Here is a 22,893-nt window from a genome sequence, read left to right as displayed (position 1 = left end):
AATCAGAAGCACACAGTAATACAAATCAGAAAAGACACAAAATACTTTGTCTTTATGTTTAGAGACTGTAAAGCAATGCAGCCTCCCACTGATACATAAGCCTGGGCACATTAACCAGGCCATATATGAATACTAGAAGCAAAAAAACAATATAAACACACCTCTAGGGACACAATATGTAGAGCAACAACATGGGAGAGGCTTGATTGTAATGCTAGTTTGCATGACACGTTGGGTTTGTGATGAACACGTGAGCCGTGTTCCTGTAGAGTTGTATTCCTGCCTACACTCCACCCCTTTGGTCGTCACAACAACAGCACTTGGCGTTAATTAGTTGTGTTGCGCCATCTAGTGGTAACAGCTATTTACAAAATACATGAAACTTCTTTTATTGTAGAAGTACATGAAATCATTTGACACCCTAGTACATTAGATACAGGAAAAACTACAGGAATCATGTGGCAACCAGGGGAACTGAGTAGAATACTGAATTTCCTTTTCATAATATTTATAAATATGTAATTATTTACTTGAATTCTAAGGCATGGTAGAGCAATCGTCCATAACAGCATGAATAACACAGGTGTGCTTCTCATTTCATTAGATGGAAGTCTGCTCAGCTGCAGTTACCAGCTGGCTCTACCACAAACTAACATTCACTCATAAACTGAGACGTGCAAAACAAGGCAACAGAGTTCAAAAATCATAAAATACCTGTTAGGCTAAAGCCACTTATTTAACACACATACGTCTGTATAATACCTTAAATCCTGCTTAAGATAAAATACATTTTAGTTTTTAAAAAATCTTTTTTTTTCAATTATCTACCTTTTTTTTTAATTTTTTTTTATTACAGCAGTAGTAGTTCAATGTTTCTGTACAACACATACACACCACAGCCTTATGTCAGTACACTAGTGTATGGATTTAAACTTTTCAAGTGTGCCTTTCAAACAAAACGCTACCGCTCAGGCAAATAAATAACGTGTGTTCAACATTAGACTTTACATCCGAACCACAGGAAGAACAATCTAAGCATGCAATACACAGTCTTCTGATACACATGTGGTGAAGGTAACAGTAAATGCAGTCGTTTTGGCACCATATTAAATCTTTTTTTCACACATGACCTCCAGAAAATGTTGAGATGATTAGATGTGGATGTCACACAGACAAGAGGTACTCGACCATTTACGGTCAGATAAGAATGTCGGACATTTGTGCTCTCACGTGAATCTCAGTTTGGTAATGTCTCAAAGCATTCAGGGCTGCAGTGCACGTGTGTAAAAGGCTTTACTTTCCATTATCTTTCACAGACAATTATTTGAGGCAAGATTTTCTTTGTATGTATGTAAACCTAAATGGGTCTGTAGCCCTCCGGTATGACTCATAATTTGCTTCTGTCCAGTCTCTTTTTTGCAGGGTTGGGATACTGGGGGTTCTCAATCGCCCCCTCTCCAAATTTAAGTTCCAAAAAGGCTCTGTGGTTGTTAGGGCCATAGGCAGTGATGCCAGCAAAAGGCATGGGTACCAGTGGCTGCAGGAAGTGTTCTGGGAACTCGACATCTTGTTTATGTTCAGTCCACGTATCTTTGGTCATGACGCCATTACGTGGATAGAACGGCCACAGGTCAACGTGCAGGTGGTTAGCCTCACTGTACTGGACCCTGTAAAAGTCTCCTTCCACCGCACGCTCCCACACATAGCCATTAGCATCCACCAGAGAGCCCGAGTCCAGGTTCTTTAAATGATCGCAGTTGGGTACATCCTCCAGATAGATACCAAGGTCTACATCATAGTCCCATGGGATGATATCTTGATGGCGTACGGCGCCCAACAGAGTACCTCCCTCTAGCCAGTAGCGCACACCTGAGCGCTCCAAGATATTGACGACATACTTGGTGGTTTCCCTGAGTGCTCGCAGACAGCAGGGAGGTGTCCAGCGGTCCAGATAAAGATAGTCTGGAGTGTCATCCTGCACAGTGCCAAAGCAGCGTGGTGTCTCTTTGCTGCAGCCGTACCACTGTTCCCTCCCATCAGGCAGCAGAAGACGCTTCAGACCGAAGCTCCTCATTAGCTTCCCCGTGGCCTCCTTTAGTCGAGTGTCAGCCTTCCACTGGTTGTGAGCAGAGCTGAAGAGAGGCCGATGGTTTGCAGAGAAACAGGGGCCTTCCAGGAGTTTGACCTTCCAGCCTCTCAAAGAAGTCTGGATGAAGAGTGAAGAGAAGAGAGGCCGTCCAAGAGGGACAGAGAGGTTAAAAAGATCCTCAGTCCGAATGAGTACGACTGCATCTCCCTGTAAAGCTGTACATACACTCCCACTGCTCCCTGATGCAGCTGTTGAATAGATAGCTGTCCACTCTCTGAGGTTCACCCGCAAGTGGAGACACTGCACAGCAGATCGAGCCAATACGGGTGCAGCTACTAACCTCACAGGCCCTCCACCCTCTCCTTCCAACTCTCTAATTAACCTCTCAATAGCCCTTGGTTGCTCCAGCTCCACTCCATCAGGCACTAGCAGCACAAACTCTGTTTGCACATGAAACTCAGGCCTGTGAGCTTGTGGTGGTTGGTCTGGGCTGGGGGAGAGGATAAGAAGCCGAGCACCCTCCGGAAGCACCAGTGGAGGGTACGGTGATGTGTCAGCTACAGCCAGGAATGGAAGCTCTGGCCTCTGGTGAAGGAAGGAATTAGCCACATCCCCAACATAGTTTTCAAAATGTTCAAATTCCCGAAGTAGAACAGTTACACGTGGGCCTCGACTGTGTCCCTCCACTCCAACCACTCCAGGCTCACCTCCAGCTCCTGCAAGTAACCCTCCGAGACCAGAGGCTGGTAGGGCAGCCCTTCTTGTGCCCCTGCCAAGTTCTTTCCTCTTCTCCATCATTTGCTGCTGGGCTCGGGACACATAATAGAGAATGAGGAGGTTGAGGATGATGGCAATAGTTAACAAGCCCTGACAGAAACTGATCCGCATGGCAACTAATATTTCCTTTGCAGTTTATTTCAGGAGAATAACTTAAGTTTGAATCAAGAAATCCAGTGGCTGGTCTCGGACCCCCATCAGTGTAACAGAGAGTCGCATACAACCTGTAAATGACAGAAAAATGTTGTGCTTTGGTTCCAATACCACAGGCTTACGTATAAGTATAATGTATTGATCTGCATATGAACATCACAATTTGCACACAGGATATTTAATTTAAACAAAGTAGTCAGTGAATGACCCAAGCCATAATCACATTCTTGTGGAACTAGGACATGATTGTTCCATGACAGGTTCTAGTTGCATTAGAAATTAATGAAAATAGGATAGTAGCAACTCACCTTCATCTGAATGTATCGGTTTTATTTCATATAAGACAATCGTTTGTAGGGCCATAATATCATTCAGAAGTTAAAAGAGGCTTTACCAACGTTAAGCCAATTATGCCCGTTATGCTCGCTATATGTGGATTTCATGATGATCTTTTTGAGCTGGTAGCGTAGTAGCTACCGAGGTTGAATCGGCAGCAGCAAACACAGATAATAACTTGAGTTTAGCTCATATTTGTACGGCTGTGGAAGAAATAGTCTCCAATATTTTTTGGAAGAAACTCACACCTAATGATCAAAAGAATATATCAAAAGCGCAAGGCTTAACACAATCCCAAACAAGAAACCCAGCTGCACGACTTTAGCATTAAGCTATCACATTGTTGCCCGCAGCAACAGGACAACTTCCGGTTGAAATCCTTCAGAATAAAGCTATTGTAGGGGGTGTCCAAATCTGGACCAATCTATGAATCTATTTAATGAAAGGCACATATTTTACGCAATAACCGCTTCAGAGTTATCCCAGTTACCTGGCGTCTATACCTAATCTCTTACGTTTTAAAAGAATAGAAAAGCATATTGCTATAATATAAAATATGAGATATAACTGCAAATGTTATTGCAGAGGTTATAAGGATATAAGCAATACAAAAAAATATAAATATAAATATAAAGATGATATGGGGAAAAACTATAATTCACGTTAACATGTTATATATTACAAATGTGTCCCAAAGGCTTTTGTATTGCTGTTCTTGGCTATGGCTGTCTTCGTTTCACAATTTATTTTCCAAAAATCAAAAATCAAAATCAAAGATAAAATCTCGACCGGAAATAGCATTGTTGATCACTGCAGCTAACTTTTTCGTTCCCGAAACCATTCCTGCTCACAAAATGGCAGGAAATTCATTCCCCTAGCGACATGTTTATTGTCTATTATAGAAAACATGGCCCTTTATTTGTCACCCGCACTGGGCATTTCACGAGGAGGAAACTGATCTGGGATCCGGGATATACAAAATAAGAGCAGCAAAAAAAAAAAAAAAAGGTTAACGTTTATTTTCAGGTGCATTACATTTAATAAACGCTGCCTGGTGTTACTTTATTTTGATGTTAGTTTTAAGACTGCACGTAAGCCGTTTTGTGAAAAGGGATTTGTTACGAAATCAATGGGGCCACGATGTTACACTGCGGTTAGATTGTGTTTTGCGCTGAAGGCTTGGAAGCGGAAGTGTATTATTTTACCAACAGAATAGTAATTTTTCTCTGTGCGTGTGAGAAAGGAAGAAAGGAGGGTAGCTTATAGTGAAGTGGAGCTGGGTTTGGAAAAGGGCACGGGGTACTTTTTTTTATATTTATATTCGTCCATTCTGCCCGTTCCCATCTCATTATCCTGGCGAAAGGTTGAACAGTTAAAATGGAGGCGGACAGAACCGGCGGAGGATCTAACCCGAACTCCGGAGGCGGCGACGGCAGCAGTGGAACGGGGCGCAACCCAAACGGGCCTAAAGCAGGACCGGGCCAGGCGACATCAGCTGGTGGGACCGGGGCAATGGCAGCGGCCGCAGCAGCAGCCGCCGGGGCCGTCCCCGGACCGTTGCAGCAGTCACGGGAGCCGCAGGACGGGGAGTCGGGGATGACGCTTCCTGGGATCCTGCACTTCATCCAGTACGAGTGGGGACGCTTCCAGGCCGAGAAATACCGCTGGGAGGCTGAGAGAGACGAACTCAGGGTAAACGTATTCATCACTAACCCCGCGTTTGTGTAGCTGTAACGCCAAGGAAAGGCCTGGAAGGATGTCACCGGAGCTCCTCCGGTGTTGCTTCGCGGATGTACACATGCCCTGCTATCGGTCAGTTAGAGGATGACAAAATGCTAATAGGGCTAGCATTACAGTTGACCAGGATGCGTTATTACTATACAGTAGATGACAATGTGGGAGCTGTTTGACCTCCAGTTGGAAGAAGAAACAGCCACCAGCACTCTTTTAAACATAAAATATTTTTTGTGTCAATAATAATAATAATAATAATAACAATAAAAAAAAAAAAAAAAAAAATATATATATATATATATATATATATATATATATATATATATATATATATGCCTTAGAAGCCTTCTGGGCTTCTAAGTCGATACAGTCAATACAGATACACACCACAAGATTAGATAATAGACTTTTATGTCTGCCCGGAATAGCAAGCAGGCTGTGGTGCAAATAAAGAGGTAGGCAAACAGTTTAGGTGTGGCTACCTTGTCTTTCCATATTATTTCGTGCAGGTACACATGGAACTCACGCTTGGGTCACACGTTATTTTAAGATTTCTGGCATTTTACTAGGATGTGCAAATACACGTTAGTTTGTAAGGAGACACTTATCTGATTCTTTTGTACCCCACACAGACAACTCAAGTGATCTGTGAGTCTGTTGTTGTGGTTAAAAAATGATAACAGTGTTAACCAGCTTTGATTTCCCTTAGCAGTTGCTGCATTCAAAATAATAAATGTGTAAGCATTCCTAAACTGCCCTTACTTAAGACAAGTCTCCCTAAAAACAGTAATTTGATGGCTGTGATATGTATTTATAAAATAATTTGCACAATTGATCAGTTTGACCTTTGAACTTAGGCGCACAACACAGAGATGAAGTTCATGAAGGGATAATGCTTTGTGATCTGTAGTACCAATGCCTCCATACCCATGGCACACACACAAATCAGCATTTTGAGCTAGGACCAGTTACACACACACACACACACACACACAGTCAGTCAGTCAGTTGTGTGGTGTATCTGTGTCTATGTATGGACTAAAGTTGTATTTTCATTAGCAATGATTAATACATGAGTATTGATGAATAACAAGTGTTAGGATGAAAATTTGTAGTAGTCTATCTGCAGCCAAACTTGTGCTTGTACTTGTGTTTGTATATATTATCTTTACTATGAATAGTGTGTGATTAGTGTAGATTGACCTTAAAAACAATGCATCTGCCTATAGGCTAGAGAAGTTGACTTTCATTCTTAAAGGTAAATGGTTTAAAGCTGTAAAATACCCGCCCTCCAAGAAAACGAATGTGAGCTTGTGACTCGGTGCCATAGGAAACCCCATGAGCAATACCTGTCACAGTTATTCAGATGCCAACAGCAAAAGACAGACGTTGTACTATTCACCTCAGCTGTATGCATAAAATTAAAAGGCAGAGAGCATTACTGGACAGATTTTTCCAGGATTAAGAAAGGTTAGGAAAACATACAAACATATTTTACCTCTGCATTTGGACAGTTCATCTTTTGTGGTTATCCCTCAAGTAACTACAGTTCTTTTTTGTAATAAGAATGAACTCTGGAGTTCATGAGTTCGACAGAACCACAGAACCCCCCCCCCCAAAAAAAAAAAACAAACATATCATTTCCCACTCCTCTGTCACTGTGCTTCTCACATTGCCCCTAACTCAAACATACATAGTTATAAATAGTGGCTTGATAAAATATGAATGAACAATAACAAATGGGCAGTGCTTGCTGCTTTTATAAAAACGAGGGAAGAGCAGGGAATAGAAAGCAGAAACAGCCAATTGCTGTGTCCGACATGCCATTAAGTGCTTGTTATGGAACTTTGTATGTGCACATTGGCTGCACATGGTCTGGCTTCACGGGTACAATTAGCACCACGCTTGTGCTGAGAGAAAGAGAAGATAACTGGAGTGCCACGCTGAAAAACTGACCTAGCTTACAGTTTAACACCCACGGGCCAAAGGCCTCTGGCTTTTGTTGCCAACATGCTCTCCTCTCACTGAGCCAGTTAGTGTGCCCCCTGGTCATAACCTGCACAGTTAACATGCTGTAAATGTTTCCATAGTGTAGTTTGCTCACATGTTGTCTGCACATGGTATTTTCCACACTTTAATTTCAAAGGCTTTACTGAGTCACATGCAAAATTAACTCACAATCATTTGAGATCTGTGTGACTTTGTGTGCAACAGAGGAGATCGCTTCATGTGTGTCTTAGCATGTCTCTGCAAGATCACGACACGTGCGCCGCTAATGTGTTGGTGTGTAAAGCCACCTGTGGCGCTGTGTCTTCACTGACAGGTGGCTGTGGCTTTTGCCTGTCTATAATTCAATTACTTAAGAATCTGCTCTGTGAAAACACACACAGTAGCAGTCTTGTTTCTAACTAGGCATTGTTTTTGCATGAGAAGAATCCTAATTAAATCTACAGGGTATTCCTCAGATAGTCATTTATTCTACAGAGAAAAGGGATGACCTCAACCTGTTCCTCTTTAAAGTGTTCTCATTTTCAGCCATTTCATTTTATTAAGGATGTTAGTAGACATGTAGAATAGATTACTGGTGACCCAAATTACATCACGTCCTGTTTGGTGTGAGTCTTGCAGTCCCTGGGTACGTATCTCTAATTAATAGCTCTGTGTACTCAGCCGTGACACACATATGATGTCCATGTGTATTGTGTTGTTTCACAGCACTGCTCTTGCATTTGCAGTCTTCAACATGCAGCGTTCATCCTTTATTTTCCTTATTTAAAAATTTCCATTCCCTTTCTCTTAAAAAAAACAAATTATATACTGTTTGTCAGTCAAGCATGTTGTAACCTTAGTCATAAAATCCCACTAATTGGGATGTCATTATCTATCTATCTAGCTACCACTCTTGGACTGCACACACAGTGTCACTAGCACACTCCAAGCACACTGTCCCAGAAAAGTTTTTTTGCCCTACTTGTTTGCTCATGGATTCTCTCACGGGGTGCGAAGGGATAAAAAGATGGAGAATAGCCAGTGGAGGAGGAAAGCTGCCCTTGACCCTATTCTGCAGCTAGTAGAGAAGGACTGACAGAATAGGCTAAATGTGGATGCGCTCCATGCAACAGCAAACTGTGGAAAGGTCAGCGGCAGCGGGCCTCATGAAGGAAAACCCACCCACAGGAAGGCTAGATCAGATGGCGCGACAGGTTTGCTTGCCCCGTAGGCCGTTTGTACTTTAGCCTTTGTTAGTTTACCAACATATTATGAAGAAAGTAACCACAGTGTCATTGTTAGCTGGGCTATGATAAATGACACCCTAGTGGTTTTATTACTCTTTGACCTGTTTATCAGATGGAAGCAGATAGTTCTTTTGCTTTTGATATTAAAAGCAGTGATAGGTTTCTATCTGCTGCTCCACATCTGTTGTGATTGTCTCAACAGCTTCTGTTCTGACGTTAAGTGACAGTCTTGCAATAAGAGCACCTTGACTAGTGGATGAATGGACGGCCTTGTCTTAAAGCTCCTGGCCTGGATCCCTCACATGAGTGAAAACAAGAATTTGAAGCAGGCAAAGGGCAGAATGACAGAGACAAATGAAAGTGAAAAACAGTGCGGTTATTACATCCCCTTGTGTAATTACACAGTCTGCTGTAGCAGTCCCATGGTACAGCTTTTTTTTTCTTGTTCGTGTAGAAATTTTTAGTTTTAGGACCCTATTTTACTCACAAAGTCAGACATAGAAAGCAGCATTTGTTCTATTTTTAAAGTGAAACCGTAGAAAGGAAGAGCTGTTGGTAAGTCCTGCATAAACACTTCCATATAACAATAAACCCTTTGAACCTGTGTTTTGGTTACCTTTATGTATCAGAGAAAGGTTGCTCTTGCATTGTACTTGGGGTGTGTGTGCACAAATGCAGCCTTGTCTCCAACTTCGCCAACAAGACAGTGTCAAGGCTTTGAGGCATGAACCTGTCCTTCTAGGAGCACAGGGCGAGACTGGTACACAGGGGTGTGATGGTTATCCGTGTCCAAAGGCAAGCTGTAGCTTGTCTGTGTGTGAGTAAGAGTAGAAACGTGTGTCTTTGCCCCACGAGGGTGAAGTAAACACATTGATTTAATGCCTTATTCTTTTACACAACTGATCAAATTTACGCCATTAAAAGAGTTAAGTCATTATTCAAGAAGAGATTTACTGTTACTGTGTCTGTCTACAGGAGGCTGCTGCTGATTTAAGCACTTTTGTTCACTGAAGTACAAGTCTGGCTTATAATTAAGTTCACAAAAAGCACCTTTCTGCATCTGGTGTTATCTACATAACTTTTAGTCACAGTCTTTTAGTAAGCTTTTAAGCAGGACTTGTGTCAAGGCTGTCAGTACACTAAAAAATCTGTCTGAACAACTTGTTTACACACACAAAACCTCCCTGAAAATTCCTCAAATACTGACCTCTACTTAAATCATAGTACACAGAACTGCTGATGTAAAACAATTATAGCATTTAGATTTGAAGTAGGTTTTTTTCCAAGCTCGGACTGCATTCCATCTGTGCTCAGCCATTTATAGTACACAGTATACAGTGTACATGCTGTGCCCACACCATGACATCGCCCAGCTTTGCCTATGTGGTAGTTTAGTAAGTTTATGCACATTCACATCTGATTATGTCGCTCTAAAACAAGTGTTTTTGCTTGCATGTAATGTGCAAAATACATCTTCTGCATCGTCTATTACAGAACCCAACTGCACAATTACTGCATGCATGTGTGGGAATGCAAGCCACAGAAATAGAGCAAATGAGTGAGACTGTGTCTTATGGATGGCTAAGCTAAACTGGTTTTCATTTCATCTCAGTTAATGGCTTAGATGTTATTTCAGTTAATTCATTAGTTATTCTACTTGTGAAAAGACTTTAGATAATGTACATGTACTGACCTGCTCCTCTTAGTTTAGGCCAAGAATAACCCCACAAAATCTCTGTTTTTCATGCCCCTATTAGCCCATGTCTACAGTGTTAATGTACTAGCTTTGAGAGTTCTCTCCAAAACTCTCAGATAAGCATATAAATTCACGTTGCATTAATCAGGATTACTCAGCAGCAGTAGCAGCAGTAGGAAGGTTTGCTTGGCAGATTATCCTGTGTTCCACTAGCCCTCCTAGCTGGTTACATGACTGTGTGTGTATGTGTGTCTGTGTGTGTGTGTGTGTGTGTGTCTGGGTATATATGTGCGCTTTTTCTCAGAGATTGACTACCCTTCCGAGCAGACCAAGTGTCTGCCCCGTGAGACGGCGTTTTTAGATTGTTCTAGTTTTATAGAATTGCGTATGTGTGTGGGAGCAGACTCGTGGACACAGACAGGGGCATGCAGAGGAGAAATGGGCTGTAAAACAAGCTGTATTAATGCTTCAGCACCACTTGGCACAGAGAGAGAAAATGCCTGTTGTGCTTGCAGTCACCATCCTGGGAGTAGAGACAGGGTTAGGGCTTTTTAACCTACTTCTGACAGGGATCACTGTTTAGTTAGTTAGTTTGTTAGTTGTTTGTTTGTATTGTTTCTCCTCACTTGGGCATTTTTTTTCTCCTTCTAAAAGCAGGCAGGATATTTGTTGCCTGATGTTAAATGGGTTTTGCACAAAAGTTGCATACTGTGAGCAGGCACAGCCGGGTTGAAACCTGCATTAGCAATCTTTGTCATTAAGTCTGGCAAATATTTCACATTTTTGTCAATTCTTGCATTATGATGGCTTACTCAAGGGAAACCCTGTCTCGGTGTAGTGCTTGGAAGCCGTGTCATCACTCTGTAGTCTCTTATTACCTTTCTATCTCTCAGAACTCACTGGGGAAAAGTCAGAACAGGCAGAACATTTCTTTCCTCAAGGTAAGAATTTTATCAGCAGTGAGGAAGGAAATGGACAGGAAATGAGAGAGGAAACACAGCAAAGGATGGGTCTTGAAAGAGGGTGTTTGAATTTGGCTGCTCCATGTCTTGTTTTTCCTCCTTTGCAGATGCGCAGTGAGGCCTCGGTTAGGAAAGTTAAAATAAGAGCCCTATTCCACAACCCTCTACTTATTGCTCTTGGCTTTCAGAAGTCTTTTTTTCTTTTCTTTTTTTTGCACAGCTAGTCACATCAAACCTTTTTGTTCAGTCTCTCATTGCGATGTTTTGTTGATGTTGAATGATTTACTTTTCACCCCAAACCGAGACGGTGCATGCATTTTGTAACTAATTCTTTTCCAGGTCCCAATTTATCTTACTTTTGTTTATGCTTATATGGACAGATGTGGTGTGCGCGTTCCTCACCATGCTGTGTATATGTGTGTTTCAGGCTCAGGTTGCGTTTCTTCAGGGTGAGAGGAAAGGGCAGGAGAATATGAAACAGGACCTGGTGAGGCGAATCAAAATGCTGGAGTACGCCCTCAAACAAGAGAGGTAAAACGAATGCCTGGAAAGCCCCCCCTTTCTGTCCTAGTCTCCTTATGTCTGTTACTCTTTCAGTCTGTCCTGGGAGTTTGCATGCTCCAGGCATAATGATTCTTCTAGTGAAAGATGTATTTGTGGAAGCTCAAAACGTTGCCCTCAAGTGTTCCTTTGTTGCATTACAGGGCTAAGCACCAAAAGCTGAAGACAGGAAATGACCAGAGTCCTGGGGACAAGAAACCAGAGACAGAGGCAGATCAACGTATGTTTGACCAAGTCCTTATGTGCTCTGTAACTTGGACCCATTATGTTGTCTGCTTCTGTTACATTTAGATTCCTGTTTAGCGTTGAGCGCAGTTCGAAGTTTCTGCTTCTCTCTTTTTCTTCTTTTCTTCTCATGCCCTGCTGTTGCATCACTATTGAACAATCTATTTTCTGTAGTTCCCAATGGGCCGGCTGAGTCAGATTCAGAGCCAGCCAATCAGATGTCCTGGAAGGAGGGACGTCAGCTACTACGCAAGTAAGGCTTCATCATCATCCGTTCCTTTTTATCTCAGTGCCATATTAATGTGTTCCATCACAACTTCATCGTAGACATTACAATTCTGATCTAGGCTTAAATGATTCATTTATATGACCATGTGTGTATGTGGATGTAGATATCTCGAGGAAGTGGGTTATTCAGACACCATTCTGGACATGCGTTCTAAGCGCGTGCGCTCCCTTCTTGGGCGGAGCAGCCCTGAAGCTAACGGGCCCCCACCCAGTGAAAGCTGTCCTGAGCCTGAGCCACGAGCAGGTGGAGAGTCCTTGTTGGTCAGACAAATAGAGGAACAGATAAAAAGGTGAGACAGTGGAAACACACGCCCCTCTTTGATCTTACACCACAGAAGAGCTCCAATGTGAACATTGATGACAGAGTAAACATTTGTTTTTTGCAGCACAAAAGCCTTTTTCTTTTCTTCTTCTTCTTCTTCTTCTCCTTTTTTTAAATAGATGTACTTGATGTAAAGCTACTCCTTAAAAACTGAACTTTTCACTGCTGCTTGTGAAAGGCTGCAACTTGTAAAAATTTGTCTTTCACAGAAAGCATTTACTTGCAGTCTCGTGCCAAACTTTACAGACAAGTGCGATTTTTACATCACTTCATAATCAAACTAGTTCACTAACATGGCAGACTTGCATATGAAGCCATCCCTTAACCTTCCGACAAACACTTCTTACATTAAGTGTATCTGCATTTGACCTCATATATCAGGATTTGACCTGTCTGACTATTTTCCAGTATGGTAGTAGTTCATGGTATCCTTTTATAAACAGTGGACAATATCCAAATTATAAATCCATTTGTGTCTTAAAAATTAATTAAGCGATGGGTTGTTGTATGAGATAACTGTCACTGTATCATGAGACTGCTTAGTGAACAAGATTCGTGTGGAATCTTTCTGCACAAGCAGAAATGTGAAGACGGTGAAACAAAAGCACAGTTTAAACTCCGAAACTGGCAAAATAACACATGACAGAAGAGGTCTAAAAGTGAGGGGATTCCTCATCATGCAAGTCAGGATTTTTAATGAGCACTGGAGGTAAAATTAAGATAGATGTCACTGAAGTGTGCAGAGAGGCTCAGAAGTAAATTTTATAGCTAAATGTGGCATGTTTCATTTTTAATTCATGATAAATAGGGAGTTAAAAGGTCTGGGGTTGATTCTAAGTATTAAATTTGCATTTGATAGCTATTCATGGGACTCTCAACCTTCACTTTGAGTTAAGGAGGCCACCATTCAGCTGAAAATAAACCATACCAAATAGCAGAGATTTTAGCACTAACCAAATTAACAAACTGGTACATTCTTAAGAAAGAATGCAGCATAAAATAGCCCACTGAAAACAACTAAAGTGGGTGATTGCAGAAATATTTCCAGCCAAGTCTGTGGAGAAGGTAGTTTTCAAATCTAGAAACACCACAAAAGGGTTTACCACAAGATGCAAAGCAGTGGGAACACACAAGCACAAAAGAGCAGGCTTTGAACAGAGAAAACCAACAGAAGGAAACAACAGATCAAACGGTCTTCCGTTGAAATACTCTGATGGTGTTGTCCAGAGGCTACTGTGCTACCCATAATTCACAGGTAGCTCACAGCTGTTACAACTATGGGTTTTGAAATAATTTAAAAACAGTAAAACAATGTAAACAATAAATATATAAATAAGCAGTCCTTCTGTTGATCTTTGAGTGAAACATGCAGTCAAGATACTCAGCTGTGCATCTCTTTGTAGGAATGCGGGCAAAGAAAGCTCTAAGGAACGTGTGGGGGGTTCAGTGCTGGATAAGATCCCCTTCCTTCATGGCTGTGAGGACGATGACGAAGACGACAGTGACGAGGAAGATGAATTCCAAGGCATGGCCACCGATTGCATCGATGGCCCGCGCAAGAACAAAAAGTCTCGCGTGAAGGTACGGCAGGCTAAATAAAGAATGACCAAGAAATGTTTTCACAAAAAAATGAATAAATAAACAACAACCTTGCTTTCTGCTGTGTTCTCAGATGGGTTCGGAACCTATGACCACAGATATGGACCCTGAAGACGAAGAGGACGAGGATGACTCGGAAGACGCCCTCAATGAGTTTGACTTCCTGGGCTCAGGGGAGGATGGGGAGGGGGCGGGAGAGGCCCGGATCTCAGGGGATGGACGGGAGTTAGGTACGCTGTTGCCTTAGCAACATCATGAGCACAAGCACTGCCAGGATCACTGCCATAAATGTATCTGTCTTTATTGCCCCTATCCTTGCTCACCTTTTTTTTCCTTTACTTCTCATTGTGTCTTGACATCTCTTCTTGTCAATAAAACCAACCTCTTTTCCCAACCACCTGTCTCTCTGTCCTGTTTCACAAGCTGTCGGTCTGTGACTCCTCAGAGCTGTGTAGCTGTCATCTTTGTCTCTAGATGTACTTTCTGTGGTCCAGGGCCATTTCAGAGGTTACCACGCATGCTGCCTTTTTTTTTATGTGTTCACATTTCATATTTAGAATCATATTTGCACTGTAGATGTGCTTTTGTAAATAAAATTGTACAAGTTTATGTTGTCATTACACGTAAAGAATGAAGTTTGCCTTTTAGCTTCTTTCTGCCTTTGTCTCTTATCTGTCCAACTGCTGACCTCCCCGGCCTTCCTCGACCTCTCCGCATGACGGTATTGTGTCTCTCTCCTCTTGCTGGGTTCAGAAAACCGCAGGAACAAGTTACAAGGAATGATGTCAGATTTCCCCCCTAAACCTACCCCGCCCCCTTCTGTATCCGGACAGGCTCGCTCCGGGGAAGGTAAGACTTCCCTACAAAATATGCCAATAAAAACATCAATTATTCTCTGCCGAGCATTGCGTTTTTAGTCTTCCCCCGTGCAGTTGTAGCTTAGTTGCTGAATCTCAAATTTAGATGTTTGCGTAGGGGTATGCTTGCAAGGTTTCTCCTGCAACTATAAATATTTCCTGTGGTACACAGTGTGGGAGTAGGGAAGTGGAATAAATGACACTGTTCTACAACTATCTAGGACTTATCACGATATTTCAAAGTGATCTCACCATCCTTTTCTAGATCCCTGACATTTGTCAAGATGAAATCATATCTCTTGTGCTTTTCCATTTACAACCTCCAGGTGGTGCCCTGGGTTTCTCCTCTGATGTCTTCATCATGGATGCTGTTGGCGGAGGTGACATGAACCTGGGAGAGCTGGCTGATCTCACTGTTGCCAATGACAATGATCTTTCCATGGATGTAATTGCATATTTTGTTCTGATCAATACAAACTATGCAATACAAGCTACATACGTACAATGAAAACATTTGAATGTTCCCTCTTTTCAAACATGTGTCCCGTCAGTTGCAGGATAACAGAGAAGAGTTTAAAAAGACATGGAACCCCCGATTCACACTACGCAGCCACTTTGACGCCATCCGCGCTTTGACCTTTCACCCGAGCCAAGCAGTGCTGCTCACAGCCTCTGAGGATGGCACACTAAAACTCTGGAACCTCAACAAGGCAATGCACTCTAAAAAGTAAGAACCCTACTGGTGACGATGTTTTTAAATGAAGACGTGTTATTCTCTGCCACACAAATATAAACTCCAGATCTCATTTTAACGGTGTCTCTCCACAGGAATGCGGCTTTGGACGTTGAACCCATCTATACATTTAGAGCACACAGGTGAGTTCAGCCTGAGAACAATAAAAATGCTGCAATTTTTTTTCTAAAAATGAATGATTAATGCAATCATTTTCAAATTAAATGCTGTGAATACAAAAAAAAAAAGGGATGAACACGAGGTTTTTGTTTTTTGTTTTCTTGGGGGGAAAGGGTGATGTCATTTATACCTGCTTCTCTTTTGGTCTTGCTCTAGTGGAGCTGTTCTTTCACTGACGATGGGTGAAGATGGAGAGTCCTGCTACAGTGGAGGTCTAGATGGATCCATCAGGTGTTGGAAGATGCCGGACCTGAATGTAGATCCCTATGATAACTATGGTGAGTCATTCTTAACTGCTAATTATATAGCAGAATCACAAAGTTTAGTTTTTCTTTTTTTTAAATTATGTGATTCTTTATCCAGATCCTGGTATTGAAAGCAGTGTACTAGCAGGCCACGAGGACAGCGTGTGGGGTCTGACTTACTCTGCAGTTCACCATCGTCTTGCCTCATGTTCAGCAGATGGCACCATTCGTATCTGGGATCCTCAGAACTCATCCCCCTGCATGTCTGTCTTCAATAAGGAGAGAGGTAGACATTTGTCTTGACTTTGTGGGTTTGCTTTGGCGCTTTTTCTATTCAGATCCCACATCCTCATCACGTTCCATTGTTTGTTTGGTTTTTTGTGTGTGTGTGTATTTCATTTATTTATTTATTTATTTTTCCTAGAGCACGGAACACCCACCTCAGTGGCGTTTGTAGCCACTGATCCCAACCAGGTGGTGGTGTCATTTGATGGCGGTGAGACCCTCCTGTATGACCTCAACACAGAGCAGAGTGTCACTATGCTAGATACACAGACCAAAGATGGTATGTTCTGGACACAGTCTCCAACATAATGTGCAACACTTTTTTTTTTTTTTTGTTGTTGCCACAAATAATAATTTGGTGAAAAATCATTAAATTCTTCTATTAGACTGAATGTGATGTCTTCCTTTGCAGGCAGGGAACTGATCAACCGTGTCGTCAGTCACCCTTCTGAGCCCATCTCCATCACTGCACACGAGAACCGCACCATCCGCTTCCTAGACAACAAGACAGGTATGTGCAGGAGGTGTACTGATGATTACTGAAATGTGTTTTCTCACATGCATCTGAATAAAAAATTTTTGTGCAGGTAAAGTTGTCCACTCGATGGTTGCGCACTTGGATGCGGTCACCTGTCTTACTACAGACCCTAAAGGCACTTACCTCATCTCTGGCAGTGAGTACTCGGCTTTACTGTGTGCTTACTTAGCTAAGTATCCTAGGCTTAATTTTTAAAATGCTCCTCTGTACACCGAGAAACATCTGTTTAATATCACCTGCAATCTGTATACAAGTAGCTTTTTAAATCACAAATTAATTGATAGTAATAGCAAATTTTAAACAGGGAAATTAAATGAGTTTTTTGTTTAGTTCTTTTGAAGAAATAGGAGATTATTTATGGCTTATGAGCAAAAAGTACCTTAAGAAATCCTGTAAAATCTGTAGTAACCGCAAAATATAACATATCACACTGTAGAAGAGGCGTGTGTTAAATCTAGGTTGTAAAAGGATTCCTTTACATTGTTCTCCGCAGTCATCCCTGCCCCTCGTAACACTGCTGTCTTTGCTTCCCCCCACTCCTCACCTCTTACAGGCCACGACTGCTCGGTGCGCTTATGGATGCTGGACAACAGGACGTGCGTGCAGGAGATCACTGCCCACAGGAAGAAGCATGATGAGGCCATTCATGACGTGGCCTTCCACTCTTCCCAGCCCTTCATTGCCAGTGCCGGCGCAGATGCACTTGCCAAAATCTTTGTCTGACATCACTGTCGTCGTTCTGGTGAGATGGAGGGTGCCAGGAAAGAAGCAGTATGGGGCGAACAGGGAGCGGGTTTTTTAGGAGTTTTTTTGTGAGGAGCCATAAATAGTGAAAAACAGATGGCAATGTCCTCTTGTTATTTACTAACAAGAAAACATCCCTTTATATATTGTTGGATTTTTAAAATCCCTTTAAATACCAAATTGTGCTTCTGTTGTCCCCTTTTTTTATTGGTGTTTCGAGTAGTTCTGAAAAGCTGCTTTCTTTCCCTCCCTTTCTACTTTTAGAGTCCTACATCAATAACTGGGCCAAAAAAGACTGAAGACTACAGTGGATACATTTCACCTGCTCATACATACACACACACAATTAGTCCTGCACCCCACTGGCTGGGTCATCGCCACAGGACGTCAACCATCAACTTCCTCCCCCTCCGCTCCGAAAACTCCTCACAGTTCTCTAATGCCTCAGTGACTTCTTGTAATACTAATCACATCTTGTAATGCTTTTTTATAACTTTCAAACTCTGGCTGCTCTGTTTTCAAGTAATCATATTTGGAGTAACACTTTTCTACACTACAATATTCTGTTCTTTTTTTCCTTTCCTTTTCACAAAGTACTATGTGTGTACGCTTGTGCGCTTCAAGTGCTTGCACAATGCTTGCATTTCACTGAGAGCCGAGGGGGAAACACTTGATTTTAAATTGTTTTTTTTTTTTTTTAACAGTTGAAACATTGCTTGTGGCTAACACACATACGTAGGCTTGACTTAAAGGAATAACAGTTCTCGGCATTGACGGAAAACACCTGACCTAACCTCTGCATTGGGAATCAATGTGTTGCATTCCAAAGACTCGGTGAGGAGGATGTGTGTGTGGTGTTGGAGGATGTTTGAGTTAGTCGTGTGTGCTGTGAGGAGGCACTAGAAAGCTGAATAGTGTTGATTGAACAACCTAGTTTCATTGTATGTCTGATTGCTATAGCGTCCCCATGATTCTGCCTCTACGTATGTGTGTGTGTGTGTGTGTGCGTGAGATTAGATGTCACTTAGATAACTCTCACAAACTTATTTCTACAGATGTACAGTGCGTATAGAGTCTCTCACACCGCATGAACCAGCTTAGGATGGATATGACTGAGCATAGTTAAAGTCTGTAGACTAGAGAGGTGCGAGGCTGGTCTGGTGCTTTTTACTGTACAGAGGAGTGTATGTGAGTGTGTGTGTATGTTTGTATATGCACTAGTTCAACCACGGTGCTATGAAAGACTTCATCAGTCTTGAGTCAGAATCAGGGACATGTTTTGTGAGTGTTTCTCTCTCACTGGTCCACACGTGTACGTTCAGTAAAATCATCATTCGTGTGACATTTCGCTGTTGGATCATTTCATTAATTGTGGTCAAATTTCAGAATTGGCAGTCCATCCTAGTTATGTTTTTCATTAGAGGGATGTGCATATGGTCGGCTTTGAGTGTCTCCGGCTCGAGCAGTGCATCGAGCTGGTAATTATTTTACAGTGGAGGAGCTCGGATGAAAGATTGTCTCTTTGAAGTCGGTGCCAGTTTTTTTTTGCAGGCTGCTCGCGTCTCGTGATTGTTTTTATTTATTCGGGCTTTCACAAAAGGCTGACATCACCTTTACTCGAGTGATGAGGTGAGGATTTCTTCTTCTTGAATGATGAACACAGGGAGCACATTAGCCGCAGAACTAATCTAGTGAAGCGTGTGTCCTCTTCCTGAAGAGGGATGCTGGACGGGTTTAAAAAAATAAACAAATACTCCATTTTAAATTCAGCCATACAAAAAAAGTGTTGATTTAAGACGTCTGACTCAGTTTAGGAGGTAAACTGTCAACTTTTGGCTCAGCTGGAAGCATCATTATTTTGAGACCCATGTTTGTTGATGTCCTGCATTTGTGCTGTTGACTACAGGACAGTTTGTTTGCTTTAAGTTGCCTCTTCACAGCTGACCTCGTCCCAGATTATTTTTTCATTACCTTTAGAAAACCTCTAAAATCTGCACTCGGTTAGGCGTCAGCTCTTCAAGATTACACACTGTGTGTCACACTGGTGGTCAGATGACAGCTTAACTCTTTACCCCTTGAAAGCCTACTAGAGGTAACCCTTGAAGCGCTTTCCTGACTGAGCGGCCTGCTTATAGAACAAAATGACTGAGTTTGCATCAGAAGTTTATGAGGGTGGTCTCTGCCTATTCAGCTACCCTTGGAAAAACCCAGAACTATTCTAAAGGTCATCAAACCACACCTGCATCCATATGTACTGAGGCGGCAAAGCTTCTTATTAAGAATACAGGGGAGGTCATCAGATGTTGTCTTTATGGGGGAAAGAGTTAAAGTTGGCTGGAGCTAAACACTTTTAATCACTGGTGACACTAGCATTCATAGTTCATTTATATATATATATGTAGTGAGAGATTTTTTTTTCTCTCCAAACAGAGTGGAAGACTGTTGTGTGAAATTAGACAAGATGTCACACTGCTGTTCCTTTGACACAAGTCTGTCAAAGACAACAACACGGGGCAACTACATTATTATACTGCTGCTGGGCATGACGTCCTATTATCACGTATTAACTATTTGACCCCTTGTTGCACTATATCTAAAAGTGAATGCTTTACATTACAAGAGGATAGACAGGGTGCAGAAACGATGTATTCGATCTGAAGCGAATACTACAAACATGGAACTGTTGCCGTTCACGGTTATATGACAGCGGGCGTTACTGACACTTTCTTCTCGCTCTGAGCTACTATGTCCCTTGTCTGAGAATGACGACAAATCAGTGTGACTCATCAATAAGAGGAAAACAAGAGGAACTCGAAGCAGAGGTTGTAAATGATGGTTAGAGTTGCCATTATGTGCTGTAAATGTCCATCATTTCTTTGTTTTCTTTCATTTTTTTCTCTCTCCTTTGGTTATGAATATGATTATTAAGATGTAAGAATACTGTAGTATCATAAGTGAATCATTCTTCCTTGCTAGGCATAGAACTTGCTTGTGATTGATAATGGCAATGTAAAACTTGTAAAAAAGCAAAACGATTAAAAAACACGAAAAACAGACGAAAAGAAGATTAAAAAAAAAACAAAATCTGTTACCAGTCGGAGGCCAAGGTAAAGAACTCTCATTTCTTTGTGTTTTTTATTTTTTTATTAGCAATTTATCACTGTGTGATATTTTGTACATCATATTAAGCTGTATTCAAACAATTTCCTCCAACTACAAGGGATAAGAGACCTGCTTTTTATTAATTTTGTTTTATTATCTATTTTTGAACTGCATTTTAGCTTGTATCAAATGACTTTTCTCTTTTTGTTTACGGGTCCCCTGTTGTATGTCATTAAGGAAGAAAAGACAAAAAAATGAAAATTTTGTACAGTGAATTGAGAGTTGAGTTTTTTCTTGTCTGTCTGTCTTTCTTTCTACTAAAGGATGCCGTACTTGGAAATACATGAAGATACATGAAGGTGTGATCACTTACACTGTAATCCTTACTTATGATGATCCGGTATAGAAGTAGGGTGATGAATTACTAGGAATTTATTTTCCAGCTTTCACACAGTAAAGTTAAAGATTGGTCTGAAGATTTACATCAGAGACTTTCCTGACTTTCAGGCCTTATGTATACAAACTCCACATGTCCTATAACATGGCTTGATGTCGTCTGTCATGGACTCTCTGTGTCTGGTAAATTTCATGACAGTCTTTTGATGTCAAACTCTGCATACATTGTTCATACAGTGTAACCTCATAATGACTTAACTATTCTTGAAACTAGTGTATAAAAGAAGTTAGGTTTTAGTCGTCAAATCTTGCAGTTACAAATGCACTAATTTTCACTGAGTGAGTGTGTTCATTATTACATGTTCAACTGCATAGTAACACAAATAGCTAAGCAGCCAATCACGTGGCAGCAATTTACAGCATTTAGGTATACAAACATGGTGAAGATGGCCTCGTGTCAGCAGAAGGGGGGAATAAAAGGGCTTTAAGTGACTTTGAACATTAAGTATTTCACAGATCACTGATCTGCTGGGACTTTCCAACATAACCACACAACAGGATATACACACTCACCACTTCATTAGATGCACCTCGCTAGCGCTGGGTTGGACCCCAGAACGACCTTAATTCATCATGACACAGATTCAACAAGGTGCTGGAAGTATTCCTCAGATATTTTGGTTCATATTGACATGATAGCAAAACACAGTTGCTGCACATCCATGATGTGGCTAGCAACAATACTCAGCTAGACTGTGGTGTTTAAAAGAATAATCATTTGATACTAAGGGGCCCAAGGTGTGCCAAGAAAATGTCCTCCACACAAGGCAGGATGGACCCAAGCTTTCATATTGTTCTCACTAAATCCTGACCCTACTATTTGAATGTTCTTTTGTCCAGTTTTAGTGAACCCCTGCACGTTGTAGGCTCAGTTGTCAGCTGACAGCAGCGATACCCAGTGTGCTGCTCTGCTGCTGTAGCCCATCTTCTTCAAGTTATGATCGCGTTTAGCATTCAGAGATGCTCTTCTGGTTGTTACAAGTGATTATTTGTGTCACTGCCTTCCTATCAGCTTGAAGCAGCCTGGCCATTGTCCTTTGACCTCTGGCAAAAGCTTTTTAACATAGGGAACTGCCACTCTCTGGATATTTTCTCTTTTTCTCTTTGGACCATTATCTGTAAACCATAGAGATGGTTGTGTGGAAAAATCCCAGCAATGATGCCACTTCAAAGTCACTTAAATCGCTTTTCTTCCCCAATCCGATGCTTAGATTGAACTTGTCTTGATGTTAACCATAACCCTAAGTGTACTGAGTTGTTGTCTTGTGATTTTGCTGGTTATTTGCTTAAAAGTATTTGAGCAGGTGTGTATGTATGTAATGAAGTGGATGGTGTGTATAAAATAAATAGTAAGTCTTTATTGTTTGGCTAACATGCAAACATGCAAACATGCACATATGTATTTAACGCATACTCATTGTGGGCTATAGCATGTTCTGGTACATGGTGGTTTAGTTTCATGCCTTCATTCAGTGGTTCTAAAACTTCTTCTCGCAGTTCACACTTCCTGTCCCATATGTTTAAAATAATCCTTTTAGAAAGTGAAAAAAAAGAGGATTTAAACAACATCACAGTTCCCCCTCATCAGAGAGGAGGTGGCAATTCACTGGGGAGCAATTGCCTTTTAAGGAACATCCTTTAACATCATCAAACACCTGATTATCAATTTCCCCCCATGTCCCCATGTCATTTATAACCTAAGATGTAACCTGCAGCTTAACTAATGCTTGGGAATCAAACATTTTATATCCAAATCACACAGGGTCTGTAAGATC

General features: G+C 41.6%; 2 protein-coding genes across 2 annotated transcripts; one reads left to right on the top strand and one right to left on the bottom strand.

Annotated features, from left to right (window-relative positions):
• fkrp (fukutin related protein) lies at positions 1–3,791 on the bottom strand. The gene is made up of 2 exons (XM_085243463.1): positions 3,328–3,791; positions 1–3,090 (listed from the first exon to the last, which is right to left on the bottom strand). The coding sequence occupies exon 2, from the start codon at positions 2,975–2,977 to the stop codon at positions 1,388–1,390; it is 1,590 nt and encodes a 529-aa protein (XP_085099589.1). The 5' UTR covers positions 2,978–3,090; positions 3,328–3,791; the 3' UTR covers positions 1–1,387.
• A 733-nt stretch (positions 3,792–4,524) lies between these two features.
• strn4 (striatin, calmodulin binding protein 4) lies at positions 4,525–20,937 on the top strand. The gene is made up of 18 exons (XM_085243462.1): positions 4,525–5,047; positions 11,411–11,514; positions 11,688–11,764; positions 11,944–12,022; positions 12,162–12,347; positions 13,783–13,960; positions 14,052–14,208; positions 14,732–14,827; positions 15,162–15,280; positions 15,387–15,562; positions 15,664–15,711; positions 15,905–16,026; positions 16,112–16,279; positions 16,418–16,558; positions 16,691–16,789; positions 16,866–16,952; positions 17,370–17,558; positions 17,825–20,937. The coding sequence occupies exons 1-17, from the start codon at positions 4,733–4,735 to the stop codon at positions 17,537–17,539; spliced, it is 2,322 nt and encodes a 773-aa protein (XP_085099588.1). The 5' UTR covers positions 4,525–4,732; the 3' UTR covers positions 17,540–17,558; positions 17,825–20,937.
• Positions 20,938–22,893: the final 1,956 nt, after the last annotated feature.

This window comes from Mchenga conophoros, linkage group LG14 (genome assembly GCF_057382185.1).
Source record: "Mchenga conophoros isolate Kocher_MC1m ecotype Shallow Benthic linkage group LG14, M_conophoros_male_GT1.1, whole genome shotgun sequence".
Taxonomy (NCBI): domain Eukaryota; kingdom Metazoa; phylum Chordata; class Actinopteri; order Cichliformes; family Cichlidae; genus Mchenga; species Mchenga conophoros.
The sequence above is the reverse complement of the archived record's forward strand: the minus strand, read 5'-3'. Positions and strand labels throughout refer to the sequence as shown.